The 23,512-nt window shown below is 44.0% G+C and overlaps 2 protein-coding genes across 7 annotated transcripts; one reads left to right on the top strand and one right to left on the bottom strand.

The window, feature by feature from the left end:
• Positions 1-3,305: 3,305 nt before the first annotated feature.
• AP4B1 (adaptor related protein complex 4 subunit beta 1) lies at positions 3,306-14,227 on the bottom strand. 6 transcript variants are annotated; one of them, XM_024764886.1, is made up of 11 exons: positions 14,194-14,227; positions 13,001-13,190; positions 10,495-10,719; positions 9,741-9,871; positions 8,995-9,142; positions 7,956-8,452; positions 6,846-6,929; positions 5,850-5,953; positions 4,902-5,109; positions 4,273-4,554; positions 3,306-4,011 (listed from the first exon to the last, which is right to left on the bottom strand). In XM_024764886.1, the coding sequence occupies exons 2-11, from the start codon at positions 13,111-13,113 to the stop codon at positions 3,584-3,586; spliced, it is 2,220 nt and encodes a 739-aa protein (XP_024620654.1). In that variant the 5' UTR covers positions 13,114-13,190; positions 14,194-14,227; the 3' UTR covers positions 3,306-3,583. The 6 variants fall into 6 exon arrangements, with proteins under 6 accessions (XP_024620654.1, XP_024620653.1, XP_024620651.1 ...); XM_024764885.1 differs by lacking the exon at positions 14,194-14,227 and adding an exon at positions 13,511-13,599; XM_024764883.1 differs by lacking the exon at positions 14,194-14,227 and adding an exon at positions 13,392-13,528.
• Positions 13,801-19,199, top strand: DCLRE1B (DNA cross-link repair 1B). Its single transcript, XM_024764888.1, has 4 exons — positions 13,801-14,214; positions 14,834-14,999; positions 15,484-15,666; positions 18,021-19,199. Exons 1-4 carry the CDS (start codon positions 14,026-14,028, stop codon positions 19,100-19,102), a joined length of 1,620 nt encoding a protein of 539 aa, XP_024620656.1. The 5' UTR covers positions 13,801-14,025; the 3' UTR covers positions 19,103-19,199.
• Positions 19,200-23,512: the final 4,313 nt, after the last annotated feature.

Raw genomic sequence — 23,512 nt, forward strand, 5'->3', positions numbered from 1 at the left:
GAGCCAATCTTCTGCTTTCTATTCCATTCTAAAAAAAAAAACTCATAAATTCCTTTCAGACTAGGAACAGGAATTATGTAGCTGAAGGGCCATTTTTATTTGTCATTATCAATCATTAGGGCTGAAACTTCAGTTTCTACTAAATAGCCTTCAGACCTCTAATGTCAGAGGTAATTCTAGGTCAACCTCCTTTCACACTAGAGTGAGCCACTGACAAGTTAAGGATTCCAACAAGTACATTTATGACATACTCCCAAAATAATATACAAAAACAAAAAATTATAAGATACTATCCAACTGGTGTTAAATAGCTTGCCCAAGGTAAGTGGCATCAGTAAGTGGCAGAATAGAAATTTAAAACCAAGTGTGTCTTACCATTAATAATAAACCTTTTCCCACAATAATAAACCACCTTCCTCATTTCACTACTGATATGCTTATGGGCAAATGCCATCTTGGGAATCTAATCTTTGCATAGTCTTATCTATCCTTTGCATTATCTGTACTATCAATGTTGTAAGGCTACAGAAACAGTATACCCTTTATGAGCAATGTGGGGTAAAATTTCCTCCTTTGTTTATTTCTCTCTGGGCCTTCAATGTAGCACCCTCCCAACTACCCCTTCCCCTCCCTACCAGCCCACATACCCTTCACTCTTGCAGTTCAAATACTGTACTCTTAATTATTACTGAAAAATGAGGCCAGAATTTTTTCACTATCACTTGCTTCTCTTGCTGTTCTGGCGATAACAACTAATATCCCTTTCCCAAAGCCTCATCTCATATCATTGGCTCAAAATCCAGGATCTTGTCATCTGCACCAGGTCTGCATGTGAATGAGGATCCTGGGGTACAGCTCCTCTCAACATGAAGACCTACAACTAAGAAAAAAAGTTCTTTGTCTCCCCTCCCCCAAACACCCAATATATGAGAAAGGGACAAAATAATTGTAACAGAACTCCCATTCAAAAAGGAGGAGGGAATGGAGACATTTAACAGTCGCTGGTCCATAGCAGTAAAATGATCATCAGGAACTATGCAAATGATTGCCTCTGTAATGTTCCAAAGCACCACTGTCATTGGCGGGCACTCATTGTATGTGTTACTATTTACCAACTAAGACAGACATTAGAAGGCCATTTTTCTAAAAGCAGAGTATCAACTACCCTCATGGATTTTAAAGATAAGCATCCACTTATATTATCAAACCATGTATCTGCAGAGGCTAGAGAGCTCCTAGGGAGAAGGAATATTAAATAATTAACTTCATGGTATACTTAAGCTTTAGTCATTTTGCTTGTAAATTAGTAAAGCCAGACTACAGTTAAGAGAAATCAGTTCTTCATTGAGATCATTTTAAAATTACACTTTTCAAAAACAACAGTTTCATATTCTGCTATGCCCCTACTTTACAGAAAAGCAACCAGGTAGGGCTTAATCTTCTAAAGGCTCCAATAGTTGGGATCACTTTAGCAACATTCAATTGCTGAGCTGTACCTAATTTTCTTTAGGTCAATATTTCAACTATAGTCTTTAATTTTTTAAAAAGTCAATCAATTTACTCAGTTTCTACCACTTACATTCTGTTCCCTTGTAACACTTAAAACTGGCAGCACTTAGCACTTCGATTTTGTTTTAATACCTAATTAAACATTCACAGTTTAACTGAACAAGTCAAAACATGGAAAGCAATTCTGAAGCTATTCTGATCCCCCTACTTCCAGTCCCTGGGGATCCATGGTCTAGATCAGACTTTTTCAACTGGGGGTGATTTTGACCCCCACAGTAACTTGGCAATGTCTGAAGACAGTTTTAATTGTCACAACTAGGGGTTCTACTGGCATCTAATGGTATAGATCAGAGATATGGCTAATGATTATCCTACAGTGCATAGGAAAACCCCCTACAGCAAAGAATTATATGGCCCCAAATGTCAGTAGTACCACTTTTGAGAAACCCTAGTCTAGATGGAATTCCATCTATTGTCCTCTATGTGGTCAACACAATATAATAAAACACACTTCAAACACCAACCCCCAAACACCATCAGAATCTAATTACTTACAGCCATTCGTTCAATGCTATTTATTGAGTAATCACTATGTGGTCGGCACTGTAGAGATAGAAGGAAAGAAAGATAATCACTGTCCTTAGAAACTGTCTGGTTGAGACAGACAACTCACAAACCCAGGCCCTTGCCAGAAAACTCAGCAATGTTATCTACTCTTATTAAAAGCTTAGTTGACAGAAATGATGGTGAAGCATTATTTGAAGGATATGCAGTCCATCTATGTATCTAGGTAGAAGAAGTCCTTAAATGAAGCTGGATGATTATTTGGGTCACAGTATCTGTAGTCCTTGAAGAAATGCCCTCACTAAGCTCTATACTAAAGCTATGCTCTGTTTGTATTGAAGAACACCATAAGAAAACCATGTGAAACTCTTTACTAACTTCCCATAAGAATCTTCTGCATATTAACTTAGCGCCATCCATGTGAAACTACATGTAAATTTCTCTTCGAAATTAGAATTGAAATGTTTCTTCCTCTCTGGTAACAACTATCCAACCATTTCTCTTTATTCTGACTGCCAAATCACTTACAGAGCTAAATCTGAGGCTCAACGATATCAACTATGTAGGCCCTTTCAGCCTGAACATTTGTATATGTTCCCATCCCTGGCCCAGCTGGTTTTCACAGGTATTTTAATTTTTCCTGTGCTGGATTATCTGGTTATTTATACTTTACCATCATTTTATTACACCTGTTTTTGCCATAAGTTGTCTCAGTGATTAAAACGTGGTCAGGTATGAATAAAATTAAACGTGAGAAAGAGTGACAAGAAAACAATTACAACAGTTCTGCTAGAAATGTGCACTGACTGCTTCCACAGCTTGAATGAGACCCCTGATGAAGGCAGGAGGGTCACAGAAAACTTCCTGAAAGAGCTCGTGCCTGAGCTGAACACTGAAAGATAGACTAGGTGTTACTTAAAGAAGACATGAGGGTGAGGAAATGGTCTAGGCGAGAAGAAAAAGCAGGTGCCAAGGCACAGAGGTGAGAGAGAGCCGAGTGTATTCAGGGAACTGCAAGTGGTTTGCTTGTGCCAGAACAGAGGGTATCCTGGGGAGTGCTGAGACATGGCACTGAAGAGGTACTTTAGATGCCAGGCTAAGGACTCAACTCTGGCCTAAAAACCATGATTAGAAATATGAGAACAGTCAGGAATTTACTGCAATAATCCAGGGAAGAAAAGATGACCCCCACAAATGATGACCCAGTCAGTTTCCAGACACATCAGGCATCTTTAATGAGTAAAATAATCCCTTAAACTGATTAGGAAAGAATCCAAATCCTACCCTCACCCCATTCCCACCCCCTTACCAACAACATTAACCTTTACCACATCACCTGGAAAAATGGGGTCATTCACCAATGATCTTTGGACAAGAATGTAAGAATTCTCATTCCCAGATTCCCATTCTCCTTTGCATTTGATATTATCTGGACTTACAAGCAGCTACAATAAGAAAAACTAAGGAACTCTGACAGCTATTCATCTCACTCAGGATAGGCAAGAAGCTGTTATGATTTTATGTCTCCAATTGTTCCAATCACAGTTTCTAATACAGAAATAAAACTGTTCAGTGTCTCTGTCCTCGCCTTGTTTTGTTTTACTGAGATCTGCATTTGCAAGTTCTCGGGCTCCAACAGCAGTTCTGTCAGGAACAGACAGCCAGTGTCATCCTGAGCGCTGAGGTAAGCTTTCCACGGCTGAGCCCCAGCCCTGTTCATCGCGATGGTCTGGATGTTCACGACTTGCAGGGCCATCTGAAGGGTGTCGGGATGGACTGCTCCCTGCCACGGGAACACCTGCTGATGAGCAACTTTGAGGCTCAGCCAAGTTTTCTCAAAACACTCAGCAGTAAGCTGGTGATTGGGGACTAGCATGAGGGCTCTGGAATCAGGGAGTTCTTGGACCCTCTCCTTGTTCTCTTCAGGAATCAGGGGTCCTACAAGAGTCAGAAAGCTTGTGTAAGAGATGTTTTTAATCTGTAGAACTACATTTTTAAATCTAGATTTCCAGTAGTACACAATGTGACTCTCATCTTCAGAGAAATGGCTTAAATAACCAATGATGAACTTCCTTCTTGCTCACAGAGACAAAATTCGGCCAACAGTCTGAGGTTTAGCTAGGGTACTCTACTCTCTACCAGTCATTGCAAAAGATAAAGATTTTTCATGACAAGGTATAAAGTAAGGACTATTTTTACCTGATGTGGCAAAAGATGCAGTGTTAGGGAGCTCTGGGCCATGACGTTCTACTCCCTGGCATTTAGAGATGGTTGCCCAGCGGGCTTTGCCATATACTGGCACCAGTGTGTTGAAGTCCGAGGCCCAGCTGTTCACAGGTCTTTCTGCCTGATCCTCCAAAAGTCTGAGAGAAGGGTCAGATTGAGGGCTCCGTAGGATCCGCTTCACTTCATCAATGCCAGCTAAGAGGAGGCGATAGTAGAAGAGACCTCGGTCCCGTACTGCCATATCCTTTTCTTCCTCTGAGGTAAGACAACAGACTAAGTTAATTAAAAACAAAAACGAAAACACTCTTTCTACCCCTGTGCCCACCAGAATAGGAGAACAAAATGAAGGAGGGAGGAAACCCTAGAAAACGTTGACATTTTCTTCTTCGGTCCCAGATGGCTCACCAAACAATGAAAGCTGTGAGAACCTCTATGACTGGTCATGGCAAGTACCATTTCCTTCTTCTTTTTTTTTAAATTTGATTTTATTTATTTTTTTATACAGCAGGTCCTGTCCTCATTAGTTATCCATTTTATACTTATTAGTGTATACATGTCAATCCCAATCTCCCAATTCAACCATTTCCTTCTGAAGAGCCTACCTATGCAGTAGTACAATAAACGGCCCAGCATGTCCTGGCACTCGGCGGGTCGAGAGAGGAAAAGGCGCAGCAGAGCCGTGAGCAGCTCCATCTTGACAGCTGGAAATGTCTCCGACTTCACATTCTCTACGAAGTCTTCCAACACATAAGGAGCGTTGGGGATTCTCTTCCCGTGGACACCGAGTAGCCAAATAAGTGCCTGCTTCCCCTAGGTAATAAGGGAGTAAGAACAGGTGCTCAACATTTGGCTGTCCAGAACACAGGCCAGAGCAGGCAGTAGATAGCAGCAGGTTTTGCTTTTCCCCTAGAGTCAGTAGAAAAGGTATAACATTTTATTTACTCCCACTTGCATTTATTAATTCACCCCCTACTAAACTCTCTACAACAAATAGGAATGAAATTCTACCACACAAAAGGAGACTTAAGACTCTCACAGCCTATGTTGCTTAAGCAATAAGGCTTCCTCACCTTTGAGGCTTCTTCCCCAATTTGGGGTTTAATGCTTCAGTGGAAGCTATTGGAAGATTCCCCTAAGTTAGGGGAACCTAGTGCGCACATCAGAGTCACCTGCAAAGTTTCTTAAAACTCTGTGTGTCTAGGGCTTCCACTCTTGAATATGTGAGTAGATACTGGAAGCCCAAATATTTGTAAAAATTCCACAGGCGATTCTGATTTTCATGCCAGCTGAAAACCCTATGGTCTAAATCTCTGACTCAAAACTGTTCACAAGAACAATGGTATCAAAATATTTGTAAGAAAACCATAGCTAAATCCTAATGTTTTTATAATTTATATCCCACCTACACCCAAAACAGAATCTGAGGTGGCAATCAATTCTAAGAATTCCACTTCAGACACTGGGTGGAAAGAATAATTAGATTCCATTTCACAGAGCAGGGTCCCAAGCACTCCCCCTCTGCCTAGAAGTAAAGGAGAATTACAGCGTACCTCGCTATCTTGAATGCTCTCCTCACAGCCGGGCAGGGCCTGACACACAGCTTCTGTACACTGAGGACACAACCAAACCAGGTCTCGGAAAGTCTGCACAACCACTAGAGCACAGCTCAGGACACAAGAGCACAGGATTAGAGCCTCCGCACGGGAAAGAATCTTAAGAAAAGTCACATATTCAGGCTAGATTACTGGGGCAATTTCTGTAAAATGGGTGTTTGGTGGGGTGGTCAATAATTATCTGAGAAATGTCTCACATGGGCAACAATTTCTTAATAAGTGTTGCTCATCAGATTGCCATGAGGATAAATGAGTTAATGTATGTGAAAGCACTTGGCAAACCAGAAAGCATATACAAATGTGGGGGAGTCCTGCTGTCGAATGATGCTCTGAGGACAGTAGAAATGGAGCCACCAGGGCTGGAGCTACGGTGAAGCAAGCAAGGTGCCAGGGTGTAAAATTTAAGAAGACTCACAGAGTTAGCATTTGCACAAACTTGAGAGCGAGTGCCCCTTTATATATATTCTTTTTTTAAAATATATATTCTTTTCCATTCTGGTTTATCACAGGATATTGAATATAGCTCCCTGTGCTATGCAGTAGCACACTGTTGTTTATCCATTCTCTATATAAAAGTGAGTGCCTCTTTAAATGTTTGCATCCTAGGCGATTTGCTTGCCTCACCCTAGTCCCAGCCTTGGAAGTCACTGCTTACAGTATGCTGCCATAAAGCAAAAAGAGGGGTAAAGGTGGGGAAAAAACAAGCAAGGTCACCCTCGCGCCCTTCATGATCTATACAACAGCCTTGTAGACTCATGGCAACCTGAAGACTCCCTACTCTGTTAGATCTATATGTTTCTCTGATGGCAACAGATGATGATGCAAAGAAGAGTTTAAACCTCTGTTACTGAACAACAAATATGTTTTGAGCAAATACTATAGGTCGGGAAATTGACAAAAAAAAAAAAAAGATACTAGAAAGGTAGCCATTACCTGTGGTAATGTGCTCTTGTCGAAGCCCCAGCAACTCTGTTAGAATCTGCACACACTGATCCGTGTAGGTCCTGGCGATGCTACCTACAGAGGAAGGGAAAGCAGAAAAATGTGTTAAGTCAAATACTAGCACCTCATTCTAAAATAATTTCCCACCAGCCAAAGAAAGACCAAGAGGACCAGAAATATCTAAGAAAAAGAAAAAGACAATCACCCCTTGCTTGATGAAATAAGAATCTAAGTTTACTACAAAGGGAACTTTGGTAAAATGAATTTCCCATTGAACAAGGTTGAAAACTTTTAGTCACAAAGGTATTTATGTGGCAACCAGTTTGTTGCAGCACACCTGTACAGGAATATTCCTGCTGGGAACACTGTGCAACAGCCTCCAGACTGCAGGATTTCTACTCCCCTCTTTGTGCCCTCTTCTCTGCCTCTAAAAATAACTATACTTTATTCTACATCCGAGGGTTCCTTCTCCTCCTCTACTTGAAGTCCTCCAAAACTTAGCTCCCCAGCTGCTTGCATTTGACTCACTCTAGCCCTTTAAATTCCAGACAGAGTAGCATGAAAAGGTCTGTAAGTCTTATGTTTTACTCTGTGCTGGTCCACTCATCATAATGCATAGCCCGGAGCAGAAGCTTGATAAAAGATTGCTAAATTTTCAAAGGACTTTGAGGCAGGAAGGCTGGGTTCCAGTCCCAGTTCAGGAACTATATGACCTTTGGGCAATTTAAGAAACTTTTTGTGCCTGAGTTTCTTCATCTTTGAAACGAAGTTAATAATAACACTTGTCCACTCTTCTTGACTGCCTCACAAGGCTGTGGGAAGATGATATACAGAAAAGCATTTTGGATAACAGACGACAAAAGGCAATATAAATTGTATTACAGTTTGCATCACCTATAGTCTATATCCTAGAAGATATGGAAACACCAGTGTTGACCAAAAAAACCTTTCTCCCCACCTTGTTTGTAGTCACTGACCCAACTGTTTGGTGCAAGATACTTTGCCTCTGAAGCAAGATTCACTCCCTTTCCTCTCTGTGGTTCCACAGCTTTCTAGCTGGTTGGTCTAGGCTCTCACAAAGGAAAAGCAACAGATACCTACCTATGGCAAAGATGGCAGCCTGCGCGAAGTCGGCGGACACATCAGTGCAGTACCCGCGAAGCTCCTCCAGCACCTGCTGCACGTTCTCGTCGTTCACCAGCTCACACAGCACCTCCACCTTCTGGAGCTTGATGTAGTGGGGCTCCGAGTAGGAGCAAAAAAACTTTTTGTAGTGGCTGCTAAAGTGACCCGGCAAACTGTGCAGGACCTGGCGCACATGGCAGAGGGCAGCAAAACAGAGCTCGCGGCTCTCTGAAGAACAGGCAGCCAGCAAAGTTCCCTTGACTTGCATGAGCACGTCAGTTTGCACATGGGGGAAGTTTTTTGCCAAGATCAGAAAGAGTTTGGTGGCTCCCATCACCACACCTGGGCTACTGCTCTTGAGAAAACTGTCCAACAGGTTGAGAATGTCAAACAGCTCCTCCTCACTGCGGGGTTGGTAGCGTAGCAGAAAGTTCAATACTTCAGCCTGGCCCCACTGGTCCAGTTTTGACATTCTATTCAAAAAAGAAAACGAAAGTGCTATCCTAGCAACAAAATTAGGACCACCTCCATGCTACTGCCATGTCACCAGTCATCTGTTCATCACAACAAGGGGAGAATTCTTGAAAATAGGTTGTGCCATAATCAAATTATTCTTCTGATGTACTAAAGTTTACACAAAATAAGGCTTTAAATTCCAAGATGAGTTTACGGTACAAATGCACACTCATCGAAGGCCAAAGACATGATCACCATATCCTAGATCCAGATTCTCTACATTTTAAGATAGTATGAATGGCTTAGTTTGGAGGACATAACGACTGCAGAGGACAGAACCCTGAAGGATCCTTCTGCCATCTCTCTATATCACCAAAAGAAACTAAGACAAATTAAAAAAAAATTCTCTCAATGAAACATGAGGAAGTTAATAGTTACAGTTAACTTTCTTTACTACGCTACAGAAGTTGTTCAAGACCTCTCCTTCATTCAATACATCAACAAGATCCCATTAGGATGTAGATTTGATCATGATAAAAGAGCACAGAGGCATCCAAACCGATTTAAGAGATGGTGGGCGATGGGCTTATTGATGACAACACCTCCTTCCTGTTTCAAAATTTCCTCCAGAGACCTCAGGCAGTTCACAACCACAATTGGATCCTGGTCACGCAGCAAACTATATAATTCGTTTACCAGGGCACCATCTATAAAACGGAACAAACATCTCACATAAAGAAAAGTTTCAGAGTCAAGGTGATAGAGCCAGAATAACAGTTCCAGGCAGACAAAGCTGAACTTCTCTGCCACAAAAATAACAAAGGCAGTAACAAAGTGCAAGGCCAAAACAATGGCCATTTCCAGACTGTTCTAAGCAGCTAAGGCACAGGATCTCACGTGGGCCCCAAAGAAAGGACTTCTCTAATCTCAGAAAATACCAAGCCCTGCATCCTACATAAAAGAGACATACAGGGCTTCCCTGGTGGCACAGTGGTTAAGAGTCCACCTGCCGATGCAGGGGACACGGGTTCGTGCCCCGGCCCGGGAAGATCTCACATGCCGCGGAGCGGCTGGGCCTGTGAGCCATGGCCGCTGAGCCTGCGCATCCGGAGCCTGTGCTCCACAACGGGAGAGGCCACAACAGTGAGAGGCCGGCGTACCGCAAAAAAAAAAAAAAAAAAAAAAAGCGACATGCAGAAGTAGGGTCACATTATTATTTTCTACCAAAGCTACATACTCTTCTACAAAGTCATATAATGGAAGTACAAATAAATACTGATCATGGTAGATTACACTGAAACTTACCCACTTCAGAGTCTCCATGAAGAGTATGCATCTTGGCACAGCCAAGGACTGCTACCCTCCTGACATATGAAGCCTTATCATGCAGACCGTTGAGAACTGGCTGTTGGATATATTCCTGCACACCAGGCAACCTAAGCAACACATCCTAGAGTCAGTCAGATCCTAAGGTACTAGTTTTGACATAATTTAGCCCCTCTTCACTTAACAGAGGGTTTAGTAGATGTTTGAATACGCATCGGTCAGATTCTTCTCCAACAAAGTGGAGAAAGCTGCTGCCAAACTTAAAAAGCCTCACTTGACTTTTCACGTGGAATAATGCCACATAGGCAGGTTAAAAAAAATACACACACACACACACAAACACACACACACATTTAGAAATCTTTAACTATTTCAGGGACTTCCCTGGTGGTCCAGCAGTTAAGACTCCGTGCTCCTAATGCAGAGGGCCTGGGTTTGATCCCTGGTCAGGGAACTAGATCCCGTGTGCCGCAACTAAGACCCAGAGCAGCCAAATAAATGAATAAATAAATATTTAACTATTTCACTGAGAGTAAGGATAGAAAAATTCCTTAATGAAATCACATATATAGTTTTTTTAAACCAAAGCAATGGCCGAGAACCTGAGTTCAGGTTACAACAGTGTCTTCCCCATTATTAAGGAGCTCAAATAAATTGTCGTCATTAAAAACCTGCCCCATGACCACATGAACTTATCAACCACTGAGATACAGGAAGGGAGGAGAGTGCTCACCTGAGGCTACACATGCTCCGTAGTGCCAACCCTCGCACCATCGGGTTGGGGTCCGAACAGTCTTTGCACAGTGTATTGATGGCCAGGAGAGCCAGATCTGGTTTCAGGGGGGCATAGGTACACATGTAGAGATAAACCAACTTCTTCTGAACAATATCTATAGTGGCACTGGCCTTCACCATTTCCATGAAAACACCAGACATGTCTGAGCCCTGAGTCATGTGCCTGAAACCAACACACACAGCAGGAAAAAAGTAAAATACATAATCCCCAACCTACAACAGAAAGCCTTTTACTTATACATGCCCTGGATATCCAACTAGATTGTGATCTCTTAGAGCGGAGCAACCAGGTCTACTTTGTCTATCATATCACACAATACTTCACAACGGGCCTGCAATAAACGTTCTTCTATTCATTCAAGAAACTAGTACATTCCAGTCACATTGATTTTACATTCCAGGGATATGTTCTGGGGAATAATCTTGAAGAAGGCATGGTCTCAGATCTCAAGGAACTCAAAAGTCTACCAAGGAGGCAGACAAGAACACCGCTAATTACAGAATGATAGATTGGTATTATAACAGAAGTAACAGACAAGGTGCAGTGGGGATCAGGAGGTCTAACACTGCCAAAGAGTCATAAAATGTTTCCACAGAGGAAGAAATACTTGAGCGGAATGAGCAGGAGCTCCAGGCAGGTGTAGTAGATAGGTAACGATATACACTGTGATGCATGTGGGCATGAGCAAGAAGGGTACATTCTTTTCAGAGTATGCAGGTAGTTAACTGGGTGTTCCTTGGGTGCTATGATAAGAAATTTGGACTTTATTCTGTAGATCACTTTTTCTCAAACTGTGATCTCCTATAGCAATTAGAGGGGATGTCTGTTTAAAATGCAGATTCCTGGGTTCCATCCTACTCTACTGAAATCAGAATTACTGGATTGGATGAAAAATTTACATTTTCTAAAAAAGCACCCCAAGGGGGCTTCCCTGGTGGCACAGTGGTTGAGAGTCTGCCTGCTGATGCAGGGGACGCGGGTTCGTGCCCCGGTCTGGGAGGATCCCACATGCCGCGGAGCGGCTGGGCCCGTGAGCCATGGCTGCTGAGCCTGCGCGTCTGGAGCCTGTGCTCCACAACAGGAGAGGTCACAACAGTGAGAGGCCCGCGTACCGCAAAAACAAACAAACAAACAAACAAAAAAACCACCCCAAGGGACTTTTGTGCATACTGAAGTTTGTGATCCACAGCTATACACAAGAGTTATATTGTCAAATTCATATGCTGGAAAATCAATCTGGCTGAAATGAGGGCCTAAGGTGACCTACTACTAAGCTACTGCAATTGCTTTAAAAAGGGAACCAGAACAGCAGTGCCAATCAAAAAAAAAAGAGGATGGACCACAATATTCATTGCAGCTCTATTTACAACAGCCAGGACATGGAAGCAACCTAAGTGTCCATCCACAGATGAATGGATAAAGAAGATGTGGCACATATATACAATGGAATATTACTCAGCCATAAAAAGAAACGAAATTGAGTTATTTGTAGTGAGGTGGATGGACCTAGTGTCTGTCACACAGAGTGAAGTAAGTCAGAAAAAGAAAAACAAATACTGTATGCTAACACATATATATGGAATCTAAAAAAAAAATGGTTCTGAAGAACCTAGGGGTAGGACAGGAATAAAGATGCAGACATAGAGAATGGACTTGAGACGGGGAGGGGGAAGGGTAAGCTGGGACGAAGTGAGAGAGTGCCATGGACATATATACACTACCAAACGTAAAACAGATAGCTAGTGGGAAGCAGCCACATAGCACAGGAAGATCAGGTCAGTGCTTTGTGACCACCTAGAGGGGTGGGATAGGGAGGGTGGGAAGGAGACGCAAGAGGGAAGAGATATGGGGCTATATGTATATGTATAGCTGATTCACTTTGTTATAAAGCAGAAACTAACACACCATTGTAAAGCAATTATACTCCAATAAAGATGCTAAAAAAAGAAAAAGAGGATGGATACTTAGAACCATGAATCCATACCATCTGACTTGAACAGTGAAAATCAGGTGTCACCAAGACTGACTCCCACATTTGCTCAGCTGGGTGAAGACGTTCATCAACACAAATACAAGTGGAAGAGCGGGTTTGGGGAGGGCGGAAGGATGTAGGTACTATTTTGCATGTCTTTGAAGAAATATCCAGGTGGAAATGCCAAGCAGGCAGTAGGATCTGTGGGTCTGACGATATAAAAAAGGAGGTCTGTGCTAGACATAGATCTGGAAGTCAGCAGTACAAGATCAAGACATGGATGAAACCACCCAGCTGAGTAAAAGAAGCAAAATATGTCCCACAAGGGAGCCTTAGACGGCAGTCCAGAGAAGCAGGAAGACCAAATCATACAACTGCCATGGGTGCAAGTTCACTTAATCTTTCTAAGCGGCCAGGGGTAGAGAGACCTGATGGGGATGGCAATGGGGGAGTTAGAGCGTTAGGTGATACCTAATCACTCGCTGGATGACATTCCGATAGCGCAGCCTATCAGCCTGAATGTGAGGGTTACACAGAGCCTTCTTCAGGTCCTTCACCTCGTCCTCGGAGCCCAGGTACGGCATCTTCTCGAACAGTCACGGGGCAGTTCCCAGAGATCCCTAGGTAACTCGTGGGCTCCTTCTAGCCCTGATGTGGGGACCTGGGTAAAGGAAACGTCAGTCAGTGAAGAGACGACAGGCGCTATCTGGCCCAGCCTTGGCTTCCCCCAGGGCCGGCATCCGGGCCCTACCACACTCGAACTTCAACCCTCTCGCTCCCTGGCGAGGCCCACCCTAGGCTCTGCGGATCCTTCCGGGGACCTGCAGGCTCGTTCGCTCCGCCCACAGAGCTCTCCCGCAACCTCTAGGCCCTCGGCCCGACTTCCAGCCCGGCAGCCAACAGTCCGTGGACCCCTCCCTCTCCAGTTCCAGCCTTTCTTTCGCCTCCACGCGGTTGCCGTCACCAAGAGGCCCAATCAACCTTTCTGCGGAAGTCCCGCCTCCTCCAGGGGGACCACGCAGAGCAGCTGCCAATCACCCTCTCCCAGTGAGCGCCGAGCGCAGCCTGGATCACGACCTTAGGGTGCCCTTCCCCCAACCTCTCACCTCCCGGCGCCGCCGCGCGGCTACCTCAGGCAGAGCGGTGGCGGGCAATCGGAAATCGGCTACTTCCGCCTGTCTCCGCCCAGTAGCGCGCGCTTTGAGACCAGGGCCTCGGCGCCTGGTCCCGCGCGCCGGGTACCGCGCGCCTGGGGGAGTGGCGCTCCGTTGGGCGCCTTCTGTGGTTTGCGATTCCACCCCCAGACTCCCACAGCACGGTCACTTCCTTCTTTCTGCCCAGTCTAGTCACTCATTCCCCACTGAGCTGGCTTTCCTTACGGCCTCTGGCCCTGTTCTTGCCCCAGTATGACTTTTTTCAGGGCGCCGTTGTAGGAGCCTCCCGCAGGAGCTCTGTTCCCATGAAGATCCCACTGGTGACTCTCCAACCCCGCCACCATGAACGGGGTCTTGATCCCTCAAACGCCCATCGCTGTGGACTTTTGGAGCCTGCGCCGGGCTGGCTCCGCCCGGCTCTTCTTCTTGTCCCACATGCACTCGGACCACACCGTGGGTCTCTCTAGCACCTGGACCCGGCCCCTCTACTGCTCCCCAATCACCGCTTACCTCTTGCACCGTCACCGACAGGTATGGGCGGCTGGAGTCGGCCTCCGAGAGTTGGTCCCGGCAGCTGGGTGGGGACTTCCGATCTGTCACAGCCTTGGAGTCATAGAGTTGGGGCCAGGGAGACTGATTTTTACAAAAGCGAGAACCCAGAATGCATCTTTAGCCCAGAATAGGAGTGTGGTTTCTAACTGGCTGGCTTGGGATGTTTCAGTGATAAATTGGGGAGGACTTTTAGTCCAGCCAAGGAGATTGTTCCTACCTCTTCACATAAGCTAGGCCAGTGTTTCCCAAACTTGCCTCATCATAAGAATCCACCCAATGTGCTGAGTAAAATACAGATTCTCCAATGCCTCCCTTCTCCCCCATCTGATTCAGTAGACATAGATAGCACAGGTCGTGGAAATCTGGTTGGAATTTTTTTTAACAGGTGCCCCCCAAAGGATTATTATGATTTGGAAAGTTTGAGAATCGCTGACTAGACTTGTTTTCTGCACTCTTAATTTAAACTTGTACGAAGGGTGAGGTAGAGGGTGGGAAGAGGAAGGGAGGATTGTTTGGGAATCCCCATCACAGCTTCTGATCCAGGGAGGTATCAGGGAGGGGAGTCTGTGTTCCCTGGGATGACCAACTGTTTCCTCAGGTATCTAAGCAGTGGATCCGAGCCCTGGAGGTTGGTGAGAGCCATGTCCTGCCTCTAGATGAAGTTGGGCGAGAGACCATGACTGTAACCCTCATCGATGCCAATCACTGCCCTGGCTCTGTCATGTTTCTGTTTGAAGGATACTTTGGAACCATCCTCTACACAGGTGGGCTTCCGGAGGGGTCCTTTCCACTTTCCCAGCCTAGACACTACTTTTTTTTGTGTGTGGGGGCAAGCCCCGCGGTTTGCGGGATCTTAGTTCCCCAACCAGGGTGGAACCTGCCCCCTCAGCAGTGAAAGCGCAGGGTCCTAACCACTGGACCGCCAGGGAATTCCCAACACGACTTTTCTTGAGCATCTTTGACTTATAGTAGAAGTCTGGAGACCTCCTAGCTTCATGCCACATGAGCACAGTGACCCTTTCTCAACTGATTTCCCACTCTTTAAGGGTATGAACTTTGCAGAGAATCATGAAAAAACAGGAGCACGATGGAGACGTTTCCACAAAGAAGCTGTACTACATTCATCATTGCTAGACTCCAGTTTTTTCCAACAGGCCAGTAGGCAAATGCCCATTGTTGGAATTGGGAGAGGCTTGTCTTCTATACTTTTGTCTCTGACTGTCTGCCTCCCATATATTCTTCTTCCAGGGGATTTTCGGTATACACCGTCCATGCTGAAGGAGCCAGCCCTGAGACTGGGGAAACAGATCCATACCTTATACCTAGACAACACCAATTGCAACCCAGCCCTGGTTCTTCCTTCCCAAGAAGAAGCTGCCCGCCAGATTGTTGAGCTCATTCGAAAGCACCCACAACATAACATAAAGATTGGTGAGGGCTTTCCTTTCCTTTTTTTCTCACTCATGGAGCCAGTGAATCTAGGTTCTTTGGAGTGTCTCACATCTTTCAGGTCTTTGTGCAGATGTCCTTTTCTCCATGAAATCTACCCTGACCTTTTTATTTAAAATTACAATCTGCACTCCCACATTCCCAACTCCTGATCTCCTAAACCGATTCAACTTTTTCGTTTTTTCATAGCACTCATCAACTTCCCATATACTCCATATGTTTTAATATACTGTTGCTTATTGTTGATTGTCTATCTCCACTTTCTCTGACACACACACACACACACACACACACACATTCCTTGAGGGTGTGGATGGAGGTGGGAAGAAGTCTTATGTGTTTGTGGAACAGAGAAGCAGCAGTATGACAGGTGCCCAGTGGTTGAGGAGGCTGTAAAGGCTGGAGGGGCTGAAGTGCCTGTAAGCCATTTTGAACTTGATCCTAAATGCAACCACTGCTCTTAGGACAAAGAGCTATTGAAAGGTTTTAAGTGGAGAGGGACACTATTGCCCTTATCACCTTACAGTGTATTCCATAATTTATGTATTTATTGTATTTAGCTTTTATTATCTGTCTCCCTGTGCTAGAATGTAAATTTCACAATAGACAGGCTCTTTGTTTCACTTTTGGATATATCCCAGATGCCTAGGTTAATGTCTGATAGAGGCATCCGGTAAATATTTGTTAGCAAGTGAATGAAGTTTATCAGAATGTAGATATTCAGGTGAGTGTTGTTCTTGCAGTTAGATACATTGAAAACCCAGCTGTCTGCTTGTTCTAGTGACTCCACAACAGTACAAAACATTTTGGGCTTCTTGGAATTGCCTTTTGGGATAGTTTATGAAAATCCATTTTTATTTTTTAAAATGTAATAGATTTAGTTCCAAATGATTTTTTTTGATTGTTTCCAAAATTGTAGTAAATCCACAAAAGGAAAAAAATTTGCCACCATGATGAACATTTTAAAAGGATATGCCCCAACTCTGAAAGGAGTTTCAAAATAGGTTTAAACAAAGGCATTGAAAAAAAAAATTATGTACCTTCCAGAGTGACTACCAAGTTGATGGAGAGATTTTCCCTCTCAGGATTGCTTGACTACTCATGAAGAAATATCAGTGCTAACTATTCTTGGAGTTTTCAATGCAGAGTTTTCCCAGAGAAGCACAGCTGGCTAGTAGGGTACTGTAGTAGGGCTTGATTAATTTTGCAGATATACAATAATCCCCTACTGTGTGCCAAGTATTCTGATAGGCAGTGGGAATAGAAAAAAATGAATAAAATATGAGGGCTTACAGTCTAGTACTAAAGGGCCTAGAAGAGGTAAAATAAAAGGCGGAAGGATAGGGAGAGAGAAAAGAAAATCAGCTACCTTTGTGCCCAAAGAGTGAGATTTTGAACCATGATGAGGAATAAGGTGGATATAAAGGAAATATAGATTCTTTAAAGGCGTTCACAGTCTGGTTGTAGACTTGAAATACACCTTCAGAAAAGGTCTGAGAACAACTACTTAAACAACATCTCCCATATCTGTTACCATAACCATTACCCTAATTCAGGCCTCCATTTCTTTCTCTATACGTACTGTTTGGGCCTTCTAACTGGTACTTCCGCTTTCAGTATATTCTCATGTAGGTCTTTGAATAATACCGCTGCCACTTTTTTTTCTAAAGCCCTGCTCTGATCCTATGAATCCTATAATTAGAATTAGCCATTTTCCTGCTTGCAACTCCTTAATGACTCACCTTCACTTACAGAATTAAAAACAAGCTCCCTAGCAGTACATACAAAGCCCCCTATTATATGGCCCTTGCTCACCTCTCTAGTGTCATTTCTTACCAGTTTCTTTGTACCTTAGTAACACTGAAACGACCTCTCTTAAAATGCTCTCTACCATCCCCTTCCCTTGCCAGATTAACTTGTACCCATCATTTAGGACTTATCTAACTTGTCATTTTCAGGAAGCTGTCCCTAACTCTATCAACTGGTAGATGTTTTTCTGTGCCCTCATAATGCTGTGTGCATGTCTGTAGCATGCATTGTTTCTGGGTCCCCAAATAGATTACACTCCTTGAGGACTGAGATTTTTGTTTGTTTTCACGGTGCCTAACACCTGATAGATGCTTTCCTTTGTTGAACTGAATGAATGAGTGGATTCTGTGCTAAACTTCTCCCTACCCCATCCTCCATATACCTCAGCTCAAATGCCACCTCCTTCCCGATAGACAGTCAGGGGGTAGTCCCATTAATTTTGTGTATTTCTATTAAACATTTGGTTGACTTATTAGCTTCATCCTCTTCCTTCTCTTACTTTCCCCAATCCCTTGAACATTATTCAGGACTCTATAGCCTGGGGAAAGAGTCACTGCTGGAGCAGCTGGCCCTGGAGTTTCGGACCTGGGTGGTATTGAGTCCTCGGCGCCTGGAGTTGGTGCAGCTGCTGGGCCTGGCAGATGTGTTCACAGTGGAGGAGAAGGCTGGCCGCATCCATGCCGTGGACCACATGGAGATCTGCCATTCGGCTATGCTGCGTTGGAACCAGACCCACCCTACCATTGCTATCCTCCCCACCAGCCGGAAAATCTACCGTTCCCACCCCGATATCCACATCATCCCTTACTCTGACCATTCCTCCTACCCTGAGCTCCGTGCCTTTGTCGAAGCACTGAGGCCTTGCCAGGTGGTGCCCATTGTCAGGCGACAACCCTGTAGGGACTACTTTCAGGACAGCCTGAGCCCCAGGCTCTCTGTGCCTCTGATTCCAGACTCTGTACAGCAATACATGAGTTCCTCCTCTAGAAATCCAAGTTTTCTCTGGCTATTGTTAGAAAGGAAGCTAAAGAGACTGAGAACCCAGGGTGTCGTGTTTGAATCCCTTGAGGAAAATGCTGATCACTCTCAAGCTGACAGGGACTTGAAGAAGACCAAGAATGAGAACCTTTCTGGGGAGCTTGAGAAGCAGCCCTCCCACCATCCTTTGAAGATCAAGAAGCAGCCGTTCCCGGACATCCGCAACAAAGAATGGGAGGGTGCAGTCCCTTCCTCCGAGTCCCAGAAGATGGTGACTGTATTGACTGCCCCTTCGGGTTTTTCAGTGCACTTAGGGTCTACAGATAAAGAATTTTCCTCTCCGGAAACTGGGGAGGAAATCAGTGTAGGGCCCTACTTGGTACCCAGGGGAGACAATGCGGGCTCAGCAGCCACAGGGAACCCGAGAGCCTGGATGGGCCAGGATTCTCCCCAGTCTCACAGCAGCAAGGCTGCCCCTCTTCTGGCTCCTGAGTACAGGGGCCTGGCAGTCAAATACCTTCTGACTCCAGTGAACTTTCTCCAGGTAGGGTTCTCTTCCAGGGGCTTTGACCAGCAAGCGGAAAAATACCATCAACTCTTGCTCAAGTACAGACAGGAGAGTACAGAATGACAACCTTGTTTGATCCAACATTGCACTTTTTTTTTAAATTCATCAAGAGTTGTTTATTTTCAAAGTTAGCACTCTTTGTATTTCTACCACTAACAAATGGGCAGTGCCACATCAACACTTCACTTTTTTTTTTTTTTTTTTTTTTTTTTTGGGAGATCTTCCTGGACCGGGCACGAACCCATGTCCCCTACTTTGGCAGGCAGACTCTCAACCACTGCGCCACCAGGGAAGCCCAACACTGCACTTTTGAAGATAGTGGCTGATGGCTTACTTGGGGCCTTACTTTTCTGTGGTACATGCCCACCCTGTAACAAGACTTCTCAAAGCGTGTTCATTGGAATCCTAGTGTCTATGGAATCCTTAGTTCTATAATTGACTTGTGTTTAAGAAACACTTTACATTATAACCCCTTTACAGTATATGTGAGCACATTAAATGTTCTGGGAAGTCCTGCAGTAATGTAATCTGTTTAACTTTGTTTAACCCAGTATTTCTCCAAACTTTTTTTTTTTTTTTTTGGCTGTGTGGCATGCGGGATCTTAGTTCCCTGATCAGGGATCGAACCCGCGCCCCCTGCAGTGGAAGCAGAGTCCTAACCACTCTGCAGACTTTGTGAACATGCAGTCCTCTTGTGTGGCTGCAGAAAGAGATAGAGTCTGATCAAAAAGGACCAGTTTATTCCCAATGTTTTGTGTGTCATGTGTCATTCCCCATGTCCCCTTCTGTCTCTTCCTAGATAAAAGTCCCTAGGTAGTTCTGTTTTTTAATTTAGGAACTGTGGTGCAGGAGGATAAAGTGACCCAGGCAGCATGTTCCAATCCTGAAGGTCACTGATTTGCTGTGACCCCATCCAAGTCACTTCCTGTCTCTGCCTCTGGGAGGGAACAGGAAGTGATGAAGATCCTTGAAAAACTGGAGAAAATTTCCACCTCTGCCTCCGTGAGAGTTTGCAGTTAGTGTCCCTGAGGACCTACCTGGAAGACAGCCAGCTTGGGGACTGGGCACCCCTCATCAAGGCAGTATCTGGAACCCAGCCAAACATTAGGCTTAGGGTAAGATGGGCCTCCCAGCTGCCTAGAGGCCCTGACTATTTGGCTGAAATAAGGTTACAAAATATCAAATGTGCTGCCAGATAGTCTTGATTGTTCACACAGCTGGGATATTTGCTGCCCCCCTCCACCCAGTATCCCCCCCTTCCATCCTTGGGTTGAGTAGGGAGCTGGAGGACATAGCCTGTTTGTTTCAGTAACCAGGGCAGAGACGAAGGAGCCAGCTGGTGGAAGGGGTGAGGGTGTGCAGTTCTGCCCTGACCTTCTGCTCACAGCCTGACAAAATGCCAAACCAATAAGCAGGACAGCAGATACCACAGTCACAGGGGGCACAGGCATGTGGAGCTGGGCACATGGATAAAAACTGTTTCACAATGGAGCTTCAAGCCTTCACAATGAAGAAGCCTCTGATTCTTGTCCAGGGGGCCGGAAATTGTCTACTTCTGGAGGAAGATATGAAGAGTTTAGAAAGCAAAATAAGACCTTTCTCTTGGGCAAGCTGTATACAGCTCTGTTTTGTCAGTGACCTTCACTGTAAGCCTCCCATGGGCCCACTAGGAGCCATAGCAGGTGAGGCATGTGGGGTAGCAGGGGACATGGGCACTGTCCTGGGCTTGAATCCAGGGTACCTGGGCAAATAGAGATATCAGGCTTCCATAGCAGAGTCTCAGTTTCTCATCTGTAAACCAGGGACTCTCCTGATTGCTTTGGATGTTAGAGAATTGGTAAAGTTCCTAGCTCAGTGCCTATCACATGATGGATATTTTAAATATTGGTTCTCTCAGCCTCTGGTTCTTTAAAAAAAAATTATTCTCTATATAAAATAAGAAACTTTGGAAGTCATACAAAATATAAAGAAAAAATCAGAATTCCTCCATGTAGATCAATTGTTTTCTTCTAGTCTTTTTCTGTGCATGTAAATATATTAAATATATAATTTTTTTCCAAATTGGGGTAATACTGTATATAGTTTTATATCCTGCATTTTACTCTTAATATTTTAAGCATTTTCTCATATCATTAAATATTATTCAAAATGTCATTTTAATAGTTGTATAATACCCTATCATATGGGTATACCTTAATTAAAACTATTTGTTTTATTCAACATTTTGTGTGCTCTTTTTTTCACAATTACACATACTACAATGGACATTCTTATGCGTATATCATGGCATTTGTGTTTATTTTCTTGGAGTAAATTACTGGAAGTGGGATAACAGTTTTAAGTTTTTAAAATTTATTTTATTGAAGTATAGTTGATTTCCAGTGTTGTGTTAATCTCTACTGTACAGCAGAGCGATTCCGTTATACATACATATACATTCTTCTCCATATTCTTTTCCATTATGGTTGAATATAGTCCCCTGTGCTATATAGTAGGACCTTGTTTATCCATTCTCTATATAATAGTTTGTATCTGCTAATCCCAACAGTCTTAAGTTCTTGATGCAAATTGTGCCCAGTGCCCTCCAGAAAGGTTTCCTTACTATCCTTTCTGCAGAAGAGGATAGCATTAAAATACCTTGAAGACTCATTAAGTTCAAATGGTGTCATTAGAATGGTACGTAGAAAATCATCTTGTGTGCTACATTAATATTTACTAAGCTGTGTGGGCAAGGCTTAGCCTGACTTCATCTGGGAGCCTCTAGCTGTCTCACTTCTGTGCTACTCGAAGGTGGCTGGGAGAGATAAGGTAGTCTTCAGTACAAGGGCCCCCAGATGGGAGTTATCTTCTAGCAACAAGGAAACCTGTCAACTCTTGGCACGTGCTGTGTCACACGTATTTCTATAGAATACCTTCCATATAGAGGCGGGATCTATATGAATTCAGATGGGGGGGTGGGAGGTAGAAGCAAAGGACTTTGAGGAATTTAGTTGTTGGTGGCATGTTTCTGTATTAATAATGGGAAGGGACTTCCCTGGTGGCGCAGTGGTTAAGAATCCGCCTGCCAATGCAGGGGACATGGGTTCGAGCCCTGGTCCGGGAAGATCCCACATGCCGCGGAGGATCCCACATGCCGCGGAGGCTCCCACATGCCGTGTAGCAACTAAACCCGTGCGCCACAACTACTGAGCCTGCGCTCTAGAGCCCACTAGCCGTAACTACTGAGCCCGCATGCCACAACTACTGAAACCCGCACTCCGAGAGCCCGTGCTCTGCAACGAGAAGCCACTGCAATGAGAAGCCTGCACACCACGACGAAGAGTAGCCCCCACTCACCGCAACTAGAGTAAAGCCCACGCATAGCAACGAAGACCCAATGCAGCCATAAATAAATAAATAAATAAATAAAAATTTTAAAAAAAGAAATAATGGGAAGATTTCATACTATTCTAAATTAAATTTGTCTGGCTTATAATAGAGATTGGCAGTTGTCTTATTTGTTTCATTTCTCAACACTCCCTCATATAAACATGGTGCTTTGCTACATCTTTAAGAAGCCAATTTAATTTATTTTTAGAATTTAAGGATGACCCCATAGATCTATGAAGATCTTGCAATGAAGCTTGAAGTTACTGGGAGACAAGAAGTTCCCTAGAGATCAATTAGTTATTTGCTTCATGATCTGTGGGAAAACTTGTACTTTTCCACAAGGAGACTGAAAGTGATTTAAGTCCCTTTAGGGAAGAAAATCTGCCTGACTGGCCTTGGGGAACCATCTCTTACTCCTGACCCAGACTACCCTTTGTGGTAGGAAATAGAAGATAAGTGAGTCCACTTGTTCAAGAAAAGGGATTTAGACCTGGGTTCTCTATCTCAAGTCCACCCCCAGGGAGACAGTTCTCTCTGCATTCTTGGAGTGGTTCATAAGCAGGAGAAATTCCATCTGGAGGTCCATTTAAAAGAAAAATTATTTTACTGAACTATAACTGATTTTCAATGTTGTGTGAATTTCTACTGTAGAGCAAAGTGGTTCAGTTATACATATATATATACGTATATATACATATATGTGTATATATATACACACACATATATATATACACATATATATATACACACATATATATATACATTCTTTTTCATATTCTTTTCCATTATGGTTTATCACAGGATATTGAATATAGTTCCCTGTATGTGCACATATTTCCGATGCTATCACTAGTGAGTAACTGTCAGTCCGTAACCTGTTCCCACCTCTCACCCTCTCTAACCATCACCACCACAAGCTGTTTTGTCTTGGGTTCATGGCACTTCTCCCTTTCTCTTCCGTAAGATATCCCACCTACATCACTACAGAATGATTCTGCTTGCCCTTATTAGTATCCGTATCTACAGCTGCTCGTGGGGGATTCTCATCCTCAGAATGGTTAAGCTTGTCTTTATTTTGGCCACAATGCTTTTATTTAGATACAC

This window comes from Neophocaena asiaeorientalis, unplaced genomic scaffold (assembly GCF_003031525.2).
Source record: "Neophocaena asiaeorientalis asiaeorientalis breed wild unplaced genomic scaffold, Neophocaena_asiaeorientalis_V1.1 scaffold62, whole genome shotgun sequence".
In the NCBI taxonomy this organism is placed as follows: Eukaryota; Metazoa; Chordata; class Mammalia; order Artiodactyla; family Phocoenidae; genus Neophocaena; species Neophocaena asiaeorientalis.

Bases quoted from the DNA above. Each gene is read 5' to 3' on its own strand.
- DCLRE1B (XM_024764888.1), top strand. From the start codon at position 14,026: ATGAACGGGGTCTTGATCCCTCAAACGCCCATCGCTGTGGACTTTTGG. The intron at 14,215-14,833 runs GTATGGGCGGCT...CTGTTTCCTCAG, and splicing joins TCTTGCACCGTCACCGACAG to GTATCTAAGCAGTGGATCCG. The intron at 15,000-15,483 runs GTGGGCTTCCGG...TTCTTCTTCCAG, and splicing joins TGGAACCATCCTCTACACAG to GGGATTTTCGGTATACACCG.
- AP4B1 (XM_024764886.1), bottom strand. From the start codon at position 13,113: ATGCCGTACCTGGGCTCCGAGGACGAGGTGAAGGACCTGAAGAAGGCT. The intron at 5,954-6,845 runs GTAATGGCTACC...GCTGTGCTCTAG, and splicing joins ACAAGAGCACATTACCACAG to TGGTTGTGCAGACTTTCCGA. The intron at 4,555-4,901 runs GTAGGCTCTTCA...GTCTTACCTCAG, and splicing joins TTTATTGTACTACTGCATAG to AGGAAGAAAAGGATATGGCA.